Source organism: Phocoena phocoena, chromosome 19 (genome assembly GCF_963924675.1).
Source record: "Phocoena phocoena chromosome 19, mPhoPho1.1, whole genome shotgun sequence".
Taxonomy (NCBI): Eukaryota; Metazoa; Chordata; class Mammalia; order Artiodactyla; family Phocoenidae; genus Phocoena; species Phocoena phocoena.
In genome coordinates, this window is record NC_089237.1 from 56,157,340 (window position 1) to 56,171,356 (window position 14,017).

General features: G+C 42.3%; 1 protein-coding gene across 1 annotated transcript in view; it reads left to right on the plus strand.

The window, feature by feature from the left end:
• The window catches only part of COX10 (cytochrome c oxidase assembly factor heme A:farnesyltransferase COX10), a 108,386-nt gene that overhangs the window by 16,072 nt on the left and 78,297 nt on the right, over nt 1–14,017 (plus strand). Inside the window, exon 4 of the mRNA XM_065897623.1 lies at nt 5,714–5,838. Coding sequence (XP_065753695.1) covers nt 5,714–5,838 — 125 coding nt within the window. The remainder of the gene's footprint in view (nt 1–5,713; nt 5,839–14,017) is intronic.

Below are 14,017 nucleotides of genomic sequence, written 5' to 3' on the forward strand. Positions count from 1 at the left end.
TTAACAGAAATGAAGAGAGAGGAAGAAATCATTAAGTACAGCTACCAAGTAAAAATACATGCTCGTCTGAAAATCAGAAAAAACTTAATTCTTGCCTCTGAATTAAGTTGTATAATTTTGAACTTTGAGATCTGCTAACAAAAACATTCCATTGCTTGGAGCCACTGGTGAACAAAACCACGTACAAATTCATTAACTGCCTGTCCTTGGGCAGCTTTGTACATAATAGAGCTTTCAAGAGATTCATCACAGGCTTGTAGGATTTGGGTTATAATATTGCATAGTATCTGCTATCAAGGATAATGAGATGTAATAGATCACAAGGATAATTTGAAATCTATAGAGGATCTCAAACTCTCATTTAGCCAGTGGTTTCAATCTTTTGAGCAGATCTTTTATCAGAGTTGATAACTATCCAAATTGACTTATTGGAGTTTTGTTTTTCACTTAATTCTTTTGGGGCCAGGGCTGAAAAATAGCGAGGCCTTGAAAGACAGAGATAAAGCAGGATGTAGAGGACCAGTGTGTTAATATAATCGTTAGAGTTATTTCTAAATGACGATCTCAGAAAAGAAAGCGCCTCCATTATGCTTATGCTCAGAGACCAACAGTTCTCAGAGTATTGAGCCTTTATCAAAAAAAAAAAAATCGTTCCTGACAAAGCTGCTGCTGCTGCGAGAAAACCTATTGCTTATTGGAAAAGGCGAAACCCTTCAGTGGTTCCTGGCTGCCCTGGAAAGCACACTGCGAGCTGGAGCCGGGGAGCCTGGCTACACGTGCACCCAGGACGTGCAGGGGGCGTCCCCGCAGCGCGGGGCTCCCTCCTCTGGGACTTGTGGCCATCCCCCTTGAGACCCGTGCTGCAGGGGCGTCGTGGGTTATGCGCAGGGATGCGGTGTCCTGCGAGCCCTGCTGGCCTGGTGGTGGTTTTGTGATCAGCTGGGTGGTGCGTGTGTATATCTTCCCTTCCTTTAGCGGAATTTTCTTCTGAAAATGAGTCTTTGGAGTACTTGCTACAGTACATCCCATAAAGCAGAGAGCCAAATATTATGCCTAAAGCGTATGACTCTGGGTTAGACGGTAGATTGAGTTCACTGCCGCTGGTTGACGCCTGGATCTCCGTGTATAAAATCAGACGTAATATCCACCAATGCTTGCCTTGCTTTTCATTTTAGAGCAAGCTTCTGCAAAGTTTGTTAGTCGTGTACTTTATCAGTAAAAGAGTTTTAAGTGCACGTGTGTATATTTATAAAATATTTATGCTATTGTATATAAATATGTCATATATAACAAAAATGCAAAGTTACTTGTAAGTAAAATTCACGTATTCTTACACCAGTGTATTATATTCATTTTAAGATATACAAAGTGTGTGTTTTAAAAGAGAGGGTTGAGAAGTCAAATATAAGTGAAAGTTCTCATGTTTTCTTCCCATAAGTGCAATGTTTCCGGGACTTAAATAAATGTAAAGGCACTTTGGCATTGCAAAGTGCTTCACAAATGTAAGTCTTGTTTTTATCACTATCATGGTTAGTCCACATTTCTTAAGGACTGCACTCTGGGCACTCCCCTGGACGTTATAAGACAGAGACGCATGGAGCTTGTGTGAAGTGTTTTGCTGTTTCTCAGAGTTCCTTAAGACACCACTTTGAACTATTAAGTCTAAGCATAGTGGCTGGAAAAATACATCATCTTGAAGTGCATTTTAATAATTACCAAGAGCACTGCTTATTAAGCCCTTATTACTTGCCAGGCACTGTGCTGAGTGCTTTTGTTATACTAGAAACTAGTGTTTCTCTAAAAGGTGTCCCTCAGTGTGGACAGGAGCATGGAGGCTCCGCGTGGCTGGTCCCGTGGACAGTATGCCTGGAGAGACAGAGGCTGTGGGTAGTGGCATTTGCATGATTGAAGGTTGTACTAAGAGAGGTTAACTCGGTGTTGCTCCAGAAACAAGGGTTCTATCCAGAGGGAGGTGTTTCGAGGGAGTCGTCCTGACTTGATCTGGGAGAGAGAGAGAGAGAGACCCGTCCCACAGCTGGAGCCCTTCTGTGCAGGGCTGCCTGGGGAGAAACCGCTTCCTGTTGCCAGATCCAGGGATAGTGTCCATTCCTCCATCAGGACAGAGATGAGACTAGTTGACCCTAAATTCCCTCTGACCTTTTAGGGCTTTATTATTCTTGGAGTCACTGAATTGCGTTTCGCTCCTCTGCTGTACCCATTCCGCTTATTCCATATTGAAGGCCCATGTCACTGCCTTAAGACCCCTCACGCCACCTGTGTTTGCACCATTGCCACCCTTGCCAGGTCCTCTCCCTGCCCACCTGGTTCCCTGCAGTGGCCTTTGCATGGTTCCTGAGCGAGCTTTCCTCCGCTCCGGTCAGTCCTCTGTGTCCTGAAGTCTAGTCTTCCTTAAGTGCCACCCTTGTTACAGTATCACACGTTTTCTCTTACTGCCAAACCATGTTACCACAAACTTTGCAGGTTAAAACAGCACAAGGTTCTTACTTTGTAGTTCCTAAAGGTCGGAAGTCCAAGTGTGGCCTGGCCGGATCCTCCACTCAGGGTCCCCCTGGGCTGAAATCACTGTGGGCTGGGGCCATGCTTCTCCTCTGGGGCTCGGGGGCCGCTGGCAGAACTCATACCTTTGCATCTCTGCATCTGAGGTCCCCGGACCACTCTGCTCCTAGCGGCCACCCGGGCTTCTTTGCCATGTGGTCCTCAGGTAGCTCACACGGGGAGGCTTGTTTCCTTCTGGGCCAGCCAGGGTGTGCCTGCTTGCAACGGTTTGAAAATCTAACAACCTGTTTTTAATTATAGAGAGCTTCTCCCTGGAGGAGGCAGGCAGACCAGAGACCGCATCTGGTCACTCCTTGTCAGCAATGGCATCTGGGAGGATGTGGCCCTGACCAGTCTTAGGTCCAGCCTGATGGTTCCAAAAAGAGTTGTGGGTAGTGCTGCAGCTGTGCTAGGTGTCAGGGCTGCCTTCGTCACCATGCACCTCCCTAGGTGGCTGCTGAGTCTCTGCATGGCGGTGATTGTGACTGGGCTGGACCTCCACCCACGAGCCAGGGGCAGGTGGGAGTGGGTGCATCGGGGTAGGGGTATCCCTCTTCCTTGGACCTCCAGAGTCACCCCTGGGCCTGCAGGACAGTGCTTCTGGGCTTCTGTTAGATGGGTCACACTTCATTGGCAACATTGATTTTATGTTTATTTGTGAAGGGACAATATGAGATTACCAAATAAAATATAATTTCAAGTGCTGTGAATGAAAGAATATATTACATTCACTGTTAATGAGATCCTGGTGCTGCAAAATGATTCCATGTAATGAATCCCAGGAAATCAATGAACAGTTTAATTACCATTGTGGCAGTGCTGTGTGAGAGTATTGCTTTGCTTAGTTTTACAATTTATCAATTTTCTTTTCCTTTCTTTTTCTTTAAATTAATTGCTTTGATGAAGTAAGTATAAATACATTCTTTGTTAGCTTTTGATCTTTTTTTTAGAAATGTGTTACAAAATTCAGATTTCTTCCTTTGTAGTAATACTGGCCCCTGTATTATAAAAAATAATGGCCCCTGTATTATAAAACAAATACACATTTTTTAATGTGTATTACCGTTTACAATTTGTATATTTTTAAATGAGGCAGTATTTCCATTTTGTAAATTTAATCATTGCTAAGTCTTACTAAAACATTGTCCTGGGATTCCCTGGTGGCGCAGTGGTTGAGAGTCCGCCTGCCGATGCAGGGGACACGGGTTCGTGCCCCGGTCCGGGAAGATCCCACATGCCGCAGAGCGGCTGGGCCCGTGAGCCATGGCCGCTGAGCCTGCGCGTCCAGAACCTGTGCTCCGTAACGGGAGAGGCCACAACAGTGAGAGGCCCGCGTACCACAAAAAAAAACCAAAAACCAAAAACCAAAAAAAAAAATTGTCCTTTTCTCTCTGTCATTCTTTTGTAAACTGCTTTCTGTCCCTTCTCAACTTACCACTTGACCCATCAGTCAAAAATTTGATGTGCTTTCTGTGTTTATTGTCCATTACCCAGTCATGCTCTGGGGGCAAATAAAAAGAAAAACACTGCTTTTGTGTGTCTACATACCCTTTTCAATTTTAAACAAAGTGAATTTTCTTTTTACAGTATTTTTAGCTTGACAGTTCAGTGACTGTGTTGCTATCTTTTCCACTATGGTGGTAATTGACTTTTAAAACTTATTTATAAATCACAATACAAAATATTGACCTGGATATTTAGAGACATCTAAAGTTGTTTTTTATTTTGGTGACTCTAGATTTTACTAATTATATATTGAGAAAGTTATCATGGATTTTCTACACTCTTTTAACTACCATAGATGTTTATAAGTAGTCTACTTTTTTAAAAATAAATTTATTTATTTATTTTTGGCTGCGTTGGGTCTTCGTTGCTGCACACAGGCTTTCTCTAGTTGCGGCGAGCGGCGGCTACTCTTCGTTGCAGTGCGCGGGCTTCTCATTGCGGTGGCTTCTCTTGTTGTGGAGCACGGCCTCTAGGCACACGAGCTCAGTAGTTGTGGCTCACGGGCTCTAGAGCACAGGCTCAGTAGTTGTGGCACACGGGCTTAGCCGCTTCGTGGCATGTGGGATCTTCCCAGACCAGGGTTCGAACCCGTGTCCCCTGCGTTGGCAGGCGGATCCTTAACCACTGAGCCACCAGGGAAGCCCAGTAGTCTACTTTTGGTCTAAGATTCAAGGTCTCAAAATAGAGTCAAGAATTATTTCAACTGATTTACTCTATGGAGAGAAGCAATTTACTGAGTTCCACTTTGAGAGGGAGAACCCTGCTGTCTCTTTTCCTTTGAATTCCCGCATTGACACCATGGACCCTTTGTTCTTCGGGTACTGCTGGGAAGGAGCCTGGGTTTTGAGGACTCTTCTTCCAGTCCTGGCTTGTTGCCACACATGGGGCGACACGTGAGGAGCCACTGAACCCACGTTCAGGGCTGCTGAGTTGTGCAAAACAAGATGACTGATCCTAGAACACAGCCTGTTGTGAGGCTTAGCGGTTGATGTTGTGATGTCTGGAAAGAGTGACAAGCCTCCACAAAGGAGGGTGCTGCTTGAGTTTTGCGCATCTCTTGCTAGGTAGGTATGGCTAGGGCTCCTGCCTCCACGGGCTTATACTCCATGGAGTCGCTGGAGTGTGACAAGTACCGGGAGGGAAATTGAAGGGTGATGTACCTGGGGAGGGCCTCCCGCACGTGAGATGGTCAGGGAAGTTCTCCCTAAGACGTGATATTTAAGACAAGATCTGAAGGGCGAGAAGGATCCAGTTATGGGAAGAGGCAGAGGGAACAAAAAATACAAGGGCTTTGAGGCAAAAAAGAGCCTGACCTGCTCAGAACAATGCCTCATGTCCAGCACGGTACTGATTGTGGGTTAGGTGTGCAGTAAATGTTTGTTGAGTGAATAAGTGAATGACTGGATCTGAAATACCTATCTTATTTTTCGCTCTTGAGTGTAATGGAGTTAAAGGAAAATTGGCATTTTTCTATAGTGAACACATATAGTTTTTATAATCAGAAAAATGTTTTGTAAAACTTTTTTTTTAATGAAAGATCAGCCTACAGGTCATGTTGTTGTAGTGGATTGTTTCACATGGAGGGGGCTTGCTTGGCCGTTACCGTCTGGCCCTGCGTGGTGACGAGCTCTGCTCTGTTTCTGTGTTGCAGCCCTTGTGGTCAGCACCACCTCAGCCGGATTTGCCTTGGCCCCAGCACCTTTTGACTGGCCCTGCTTCCTGCTGACTTTTGTCGGAACTGGCCTGGCTTCCTGTGCTGCCAACTCCATCAATCAGGTCAGTGTGTCACCTTTCAGCTGGATCACGATTTTGTTACTTCTTAGATGATGATATTGTCACATTAAAAAAAAAAAAACCTTCCGGAATTGCACCTGTAACTGGGAAGGTCCTGTGAACCTGTGTCCTACAAGGTCTGGGGCACAGAATCAATTTGTCTTTTCTATTGAGGTGAAAGGTTTTCAAATATTTTCAGCGGAGAGAGTGTTAGAGTATCTGCCTCAAATGACCAGGATTCGGGGTTAGGAAGTGTTTTAGGGCCGTCAGACTTTCTCCTCTTACCCACTTCAGGTACATTCCCCTGAGCTTACATTATTATGTGCTGTTCTTTCTTTGGTTTGACTTGTTTGCGTTTTAAACCACAACTATGCAAAACAGTGTATTTTAAACAAGCATATCCAGCTTAAAAAAAAAATCAAAAATTCAGTATTCAGTAAACTTGGTGTGTGGAATCAGAATATATCAAAAAATTAATTAGCACATTATTTTTAATGCATCTTCCCCTCCCTATTATGTATTATTTTAAACATCAAAGTAATTCTCTAAAATAGTTTTTTCCCTCCGCCTGGTCATTGTGGGGTACCCCAGCCTTGTGGCTTTCTCATAAGATGCTGTGGTGGAAAAGTCTTGGCTAAAACGTAAAGAAAGTCATTTTCATCACCAGAACACCCAAGAGGACTTGGCACGGTTTTAAAACTGGCATTCAAGTTACCAGCAGGAAAACAGCTTGGCTGAGTGGATGCGTGAGTTGGTAGTCTGAAAAACATGAGTGTTTTCATTCGGTGATGCCTCACATCATTGTGTCGTTTACAATGTGTTACCAGCTTTTTGGAGAAGGATCCATCTATTTCAAATGAAGTTAATTTTCTGTTACAATTTTAAACTTCAAAACAGTCTTACAGTGAGGTTCAAACAGCCCTGCTCCTTTGTCCCTCCTGTAAACCATGATGCCATCTCTTCCAAGTTGCTCCTACCCTTTGCTGCCCTCCCATATTCCCTGGCTAAGAGAATGATCATGGTTTCACAATGAACATGTTTTTAATGAAAATTGGAACAAAAAGCAGTACAAGCAAAATGGATTTATGTGGCTATTTTGGGGTCTAGGTTTCAAAATAGTTTTTAAATTATTACTTTTATGTAATTGTAAATCTGGGTCAAAAGATTAAGCCAGGAAAACATTCTACTTTTCAGGCTCCTTTTAAAAATTGAAGATGCATTTATCCTTGGGATATTAACTGCTGTCTTCTGTTTCAATTACACGGATTTTTAAATAGAGGCTTCAGACAAAAGTGTGGAGACTCAGAAAACAACAAGAAACTAATAAGCATCAACTGGTTCAGAAATGCCCCAATATTATAAAAGATAATACAGAATGGCCTTGAGTTGGAGCTGCCTGCCTCCGCTCCCACCACCACCAGAAAGAAACAGGTGGTTCAAGAATTCATCACGGGGGAAAAACCCTTCAGCTGTAGCGAAGAAATATCTGGAGGAAATAAATGATTTACATTTAGGCAGAAATTTGTGGAAGCTGAACATAAACCAAGGTTTTAGAAATTTTAGAAGTTTAAATGAGCTTAGATGGCTATGTTAGTTCACAGTCTGTAGGAAGTACGTTTGCTGCAGGGGGTGAGTTGGGTTCTGTTGGTTTTAAACTGGTGAGGTTCTTTCTGTGCTGACAAGTGGCAGTGCCTGTCACTTCCGTTTGTCGCCTCCGTAGGCTGGTTTCCTCGCCTGGCCCACCTCTCACGCACACAGCCGTCCTCCTCTTCTTCTGGAACTTTCTCACACCCTTTGCAGCAGCGTTGGGCGTGGCGTCCGCCCTTCATCAGTGCTGTTGGACGCATGAATAATTTCTTCATCTTACTGTATTCATCACATGGCTTCCTTCCTCTTGCCTTGGACTGTGATTTCATTGGCAAGCCTTGTAATACTTAAAAAATCTCAGTGATTTCCACCGCTGTCGAATTTCGCGGTTATTATGGTCTCAGCTTCTTAAATTACAGTATTTTCTAAATAACGTTGGAAATACTTTAGTTCCAGTGTTGTTAAGCAGTCTCATAAAATTAAAACAAGGGAACGCGAGGCGATGTTCATTAGTGCTTTTCTTTAGTGTAAGCAGAACGAAGAGCACAAGGCCACAAGAATTGGCCTGAGGTTTTGACCAGCAGATAAAGAAAGAAATAGTCCTTGGCAAAAAGGAAGCGCTTCCTACTTTTTCTCTACCTGCGACCCGCAGCATGTAGGATCTTAGTTCCCCGACCAGGCATCGAACCCACACCCCCTGCATTGGAAGCACGGAGTCTTAACCACTGGGCCACCAGGGAAGTTCCTTCCTGCCTTTTTGAGGGAGCTGGTGTTCAACTGAAAGAATGCAGATGTGTGGTTGGTGTGCCCGAATGTTCTCCAGCTTCTGATAGAGTTCTATAGGGAGAAGACGTCCTTCCGTCACATTTATAATAGGATTCAAGTAACATTTCACATTTTTTTAATACTTCTCTTAGCTGTTATTCATTTAGTTCTGAGGATTTCTTCTTCATATCCTGCTTCTGTGATCTCTCTTTGTGAAAGTAGGAAAAATAAAGCGTTGGAAAACAGTCCTTACATTTCTTTTAAGGAGGGAAAATGAGGTTTAGCTTCTGATTTATGAAGTCCTGACTAATGCATAAAGAGATTCATGTATATGTAAGAGACCACTAACATGACAATATAAAAAGGAATTACACCCATGTTTGTAAACCATATGCATACTTCATTTAAAGCCATAGGGCAGCTTGAAAGCAGGAATGCCTTCCAAGGGTGAAAGCAATCCATAAAATTCAGCGACTGGAAGATAAAATGTTTGACTGATCGAATCTTGTAAAACGAGAGACCAAAAGGAAGAAGCTGAATAAATTCAATTAGAATGAATTAACAAGTTGAAAGATAAGAATTATCAGAAAATTATCATCACAACTCTTGGCTATTTGACATAACAGATATTGTCGTAATAAGCTGTATTGGGGATTATTTTACTTATGTTACACATATATGAATTTTTTAAATAAAGGTCAAGAGTGTATGTCAGTAAGTGCATTTCTACAGGATGAATTTTAACAGTGATTCCATTTTATGGATGTGCCACAACTTTCCCAAGCAATCCTCTACAGTTGCAACTTTTTGCTTCTACAAGTAATGCCACACACACCTCTGTTTTTAAAGGACAAAATACTGGAAGTGAAATTGCTGAGAGAAAGACTACCAGCCAAAGCATATATGAAAATGATTTAATGCTGGAATGTATGATCTTAGCAGAATAATTAATTTCTAATATTCATACAATGCTTTAGAGTTTACAAAGCGTATTTACATAAATTATTATCTAAGCCGTACAACCCTGTGGGGTAGGTGAGATTATTTCCATTTCTGTTTGTAAAACGTTTTGTTTTGCCGTTGAATTTTTCTTTTTAAAAGCAACATTTAAAATTATGATGAAAATAAAGTGTTTATTACACATCAGTGAGAAACTATAAGTAAGTAAAAATAACAGTAACATTTTTTATTTTATGTCCCCTTGTGCCAGGCACTGTTTTGTGTGTGAGTCACAGCAGAGAAAAAGCAAAAATCCCTGCCCTCGTATCTTGTATCCCAGCACCCAAATAGATCCACTGCTCTAGTAGCTTGTATCCCAGCACCCAAATAGATCCACCACTTACCGTTGTGCTCGTATCTTGTATCCCAGCACCCAAATAGATCCACCACTTACCGTTGTGATTTATGTTATTACTGTGCAGACCTTTTTCACGCACATACCTCCCTATTGATTTCTCACAGAAATGATATATATATAATATGTATATTTTCTATATATTTTTTCTTTTAAGTAGTATGTCATGAATGTCTTTCCATGTCGATATTTGCTATATAGCATGATTTTAAGAGTCCTATATAGATACACCATGATTTGTTTAATCGGTTTCTCCTTATTTGACATTTTAGGGATTTTCAATTTTTGCCCAAATAAATAATGCTGAGCTGAAATTCTTGTAGCTGAATCTTTGAACATGTCCACAACTATTTCTTTAGGTAGATTCCTGGAATTGTGCCCCTGTATTAAAAGATACATCGTTTTTTAGGGCTTCCCTGGTGGTGCAGTGGTTTAGAGTCCGCCTGCCGATGCAGGGGACACGGGTTCGTGCCCCGGTCCGGGAAGATCCCACATGCCGCGGAGCGGCTGGGCCCGTGAGTCATGGCCGCTGAGCCTGTGCATCTGGAGCCTGTGCTCTGCAACGGGAGAGGCCACAACAGTGAGAGGCCCGTGTACCGTAAAAAAAAAAAAAAAAAAAAAAAAAAAAAAAAAGATACATCGTTTTCAAAATAAAAAGTTAAAATTAAAAAAGATACGTATTTTAAGTACAGCTTAATTTCTTCCCTGAAGGTCTTTTTTTGTTTGTTTGCTTCAAATCAACTTACGCTTCCACTTGGCAGTGTGTGACAGCTCATCACTGACGCTGCGTATTAGAAAATCTATGCTGGGTTTATAGGTGACCTTAGATGTGTCCTTTTAATTCAAAGTGTTTTGATTCCTCAGGAGGTAGAGTGGTTTTTTATTTGGGGAGACTGTTTAAATGCTTATTTGCCATTTCTGTTTGCCCATTTTGCTGTCCAATGCTTGCCTTTGTTTAAGAAGTCTCGAAGTACGTAGATTGGATTAACTTTTTCTCACGTAAGGTCGGAATATTTTCTGCAGTTTTTGGGGTTGTTTTTGAAGTGCAGATGTTTCATATGTTTATACAGTCAGATCTTTTAATTTTTAATACAGGGTTTCTTAGTCTTGGCCCTCTTGACTGTTTGGGCTGGAAAACTTTGTCCTGTGCATCCTGGGGTGTTTCCCATGGTCCCTGGTCTTTGCCCACTGGATGCTGTTAGCACCAACCCCCTAGTTGTGACGCCTGAAAATGTCTTCAGACGTTGCCAAATGTTGCTTGGGGACTTGGTTGAGAACTACGGCTTTGATGATTTCTACTTTTGGTTTCACTCTAGATTCTGGCTACAGCTCCTGCCTCGGGCAGTCTCTGGCTCACCTTTCTTCTTACGTAACTGCCCACTGATGGCTGGGGTGACCATGTGGCCTGGTTTATGCTGGTGTTCCTTGTGTAATTATTAACAACACCCCTTTTAACTCAGTTTAGACAAGAAATCCTATGTCTCTCTCTTCATAGCCCACCTACGCCTTCCATCTTTCACTATAAATGTGGTGTGGTAAAAGCATCTTTGTATCAAATGATTTGGGCTTGGGCTCTGGCTTTTCTACTCCCAAGTGCACTGATTGGACCCAGGTCAACTGGCTTGCCTCACCTTCACCCTCTCTGTAGTTACGTGTTGGATCTCCTGTCAGGCTAATTGTGGTGCTGTGTGTGCGCCTGCAAATAAGACCAAGAATATTTTCCTCCATTATTACTCTGCCGTCGGTAGATTGTTCAAGAAGTTTGGTGACTTGTTTTGTGTTGGATCTCTTTAGTTTTTATAATATCCCTGGCATACTGGATACTACAGTTGCCATTTACTTTCAGGGCAACTGGCTCTATTGATGGGCAGCCTGATGATTCGAAATGTCTTCCTCCTGTTGAGCCGAAGCCGGCCTCCTTATCCCTCCAAACTATGGGTCATTGCTCTCCTGTCTGGGACAGTTCAGTGTCCCTTCTTCCTTGGGACCGTGCTCCCAGTCTATCACTTCCTAACTGTGGTTAACAGGCTCTTGTGGTGTTGCAGTGAAATTATTCATCTGTAGCTCATCCCTAGGGAACGCTGAACTCCTTGAGACCAGTGATTATGATTTACTGATCTTGTCTGACCATCACCTCTTCCCACAGCATATAGCTGGCCAGGAGGGTGAAATTCCAAAGGAAGTCATACTGGGAAAAAAAGGAATATTTATGGGGGAAGCCGGGGAAAGTAGTAAGAAATTTCCATAATAACAGTAGTCGCAGCTGACACTTATTTCGCACTTAACCAGATGCCAAGTAAGGTTCTAAGCATTTTGTAAGTATTAGCTTGTTTGTTTAAATGTACGTTCATGGGATTTCAAAAAATGGCTCCTTTGAAAGATGAAATAAATGATGAATGAGTTCATAACCTAGACTTAGCTCTACGAAGAACTATTGATGTTCTCAGAGATTTTATTTTGGAGAAAATTACAAGAAAGGCACAAAATGTAAGTAGAGTTTCAGATCTGAGAGGTAGGTTATAATTAGAGAGGTAAAGGAGATAAGGTCATGTTATCTTTGGGATCTAGTGTATCAGAATGTTGAAGAATTTTTATGAAAGGAAATGAAAGAGATCAAGAGGTGTGAATAAAATAGGGTCAAGAAGAGACCTGTTTTTTGTTTGACACTGACAGTACTTGAGAGACTTTTCATGGCTGAAGTAAGGTAAAAAGGAAGAGCTTTGGATAAAGAGCTCTGAATTATAGGGTGGGTAGGGCAAAAGAAAATTCACAGCCTTTTAAACTGTGAGAGGAGAGACAGATAAAGATTTTCCTGTTTTCTCAGTGAATATGAGATTAATATCTAAAGCATCTTTCTCTGTTTTCCCTTTCTCTGCTGTTTTTTTTGTTTTGACTCTGCAGTCTGCCTTGAGCAATAGGAGTTGACTTTCATCTTCCATGTTGGACAGAAGTGGTTAGGAAACTTGGTGTTGTATTCTGGGGGAGGAAGGCTGATGTCAGCGAACACTGGCGATGTGATGTATAGAGCATATCGTCTGTGTAAGAAAAATCAATATGAGAAGTGTATTTTTCTTCTGAATGTTGTGATTTGTTTGACTTCGATGTTTTAATTGGTGGGCAACTTGCATTCACTCCGAGGCTTCTGAAGTCCGCAACTTGTGGCTTACTCAGATGACTCAGATTAGCTACTGCACTAGATCAGTTTTGCAGAGTCTTCGAATAGCATGTGGGAAAACGTCTCCAACTAAATATGTTTTTTATATAAGGCAAATGATGAGCATTACTGAGCAACGTAAGAAAGAAAATGCGTTTTCAATGCAGAGTCTCTTTCCCTGCATTGATATAACCCCAAATAGTTCCTAAATTCATTTGATTCCTTACTCCAGCATGATCCATCTAAGTAGAGTGAGTTTGGCATCGGAATTCATAACCACATGACTCTAGGTGAAGTTTGGCCAGCAAATGTAGAGATGACGATAATTTGAACATATATTCGTAGACAGTATTTTATAATTTACATGCCACTTTAACTGACCATTATTTTGTTTGCTTCTTGCAACAACTCTGAGGTGGCATCATCCCAGTGCTATAGAAGAAAAAGCTTGATCACACATCTGAACCTGGTCAAATTGAGAGCAGAATCTGTGGGCCGTGGGCCCCTAGTTCACTGCTTCTTCCCGTCGCTTGAAATGTGTTAGTCCGGGCACCACTCGGAATAGGGCTGTTCCCACTGAATGAGTCACCTTCCCTCAGCTGACTGGCATCCTTGCTGCAGAGCCCTGGAGGTGAAGGAACCGTCATGGGCCGGCAATGTCTCTGTCTCTAGTGAGACAGGGAGGATTTGAAGCACTTAGGCCCTGTAGAAGCCAAGTGCTCCATTAATGTTAGATGTTATTATTGTTATTGACATAAAAGTGTGGTCTGTTTCTGGCCCACTTTCAGAATCTGGTTACCGTCCAGTTATCTCCAGTTAGGGTCATAATATAGAGAATGGGATATTTTCCTCAGTGTACTAAGAGCCTTGGGTTAGCCTTGCAAACTGTAATATGTGCATGTGCATGAATGTGCGTATATATTTATTTCAAGCGTGTAATACCTGCACGTGGTCTTGGAATATGTGGTGACTTGGGCTCAGCAGGCATTATTCGTCCTCTGCCACTTCATAGCCATGTGGAGTTGTGTAGTCAGTGCTGGTAAAGCTAACAAATACTGGTGAAAAACGTTGATAAATGACAAAAGCAGGAATTTAATTGAGACATAATGGAATTAATGCAAGTGATACTAATGTAGGTTTTTGGAGTTGTGGTTCTTGGCTTGTGTCTCTGGGCAGCGGGTTGTGATTGACTGTGATGTGGGAGGTTTAGAAACTTGCTTCCTGCCTGGATGGCTCCCTGTCTTCTGAACCCAGCAGGAGTCAGGCTGAATTTTTCCCAAATTATCTTTCTTTTCTTTTCTTTTTTCCCCAAGTCTTCAGTT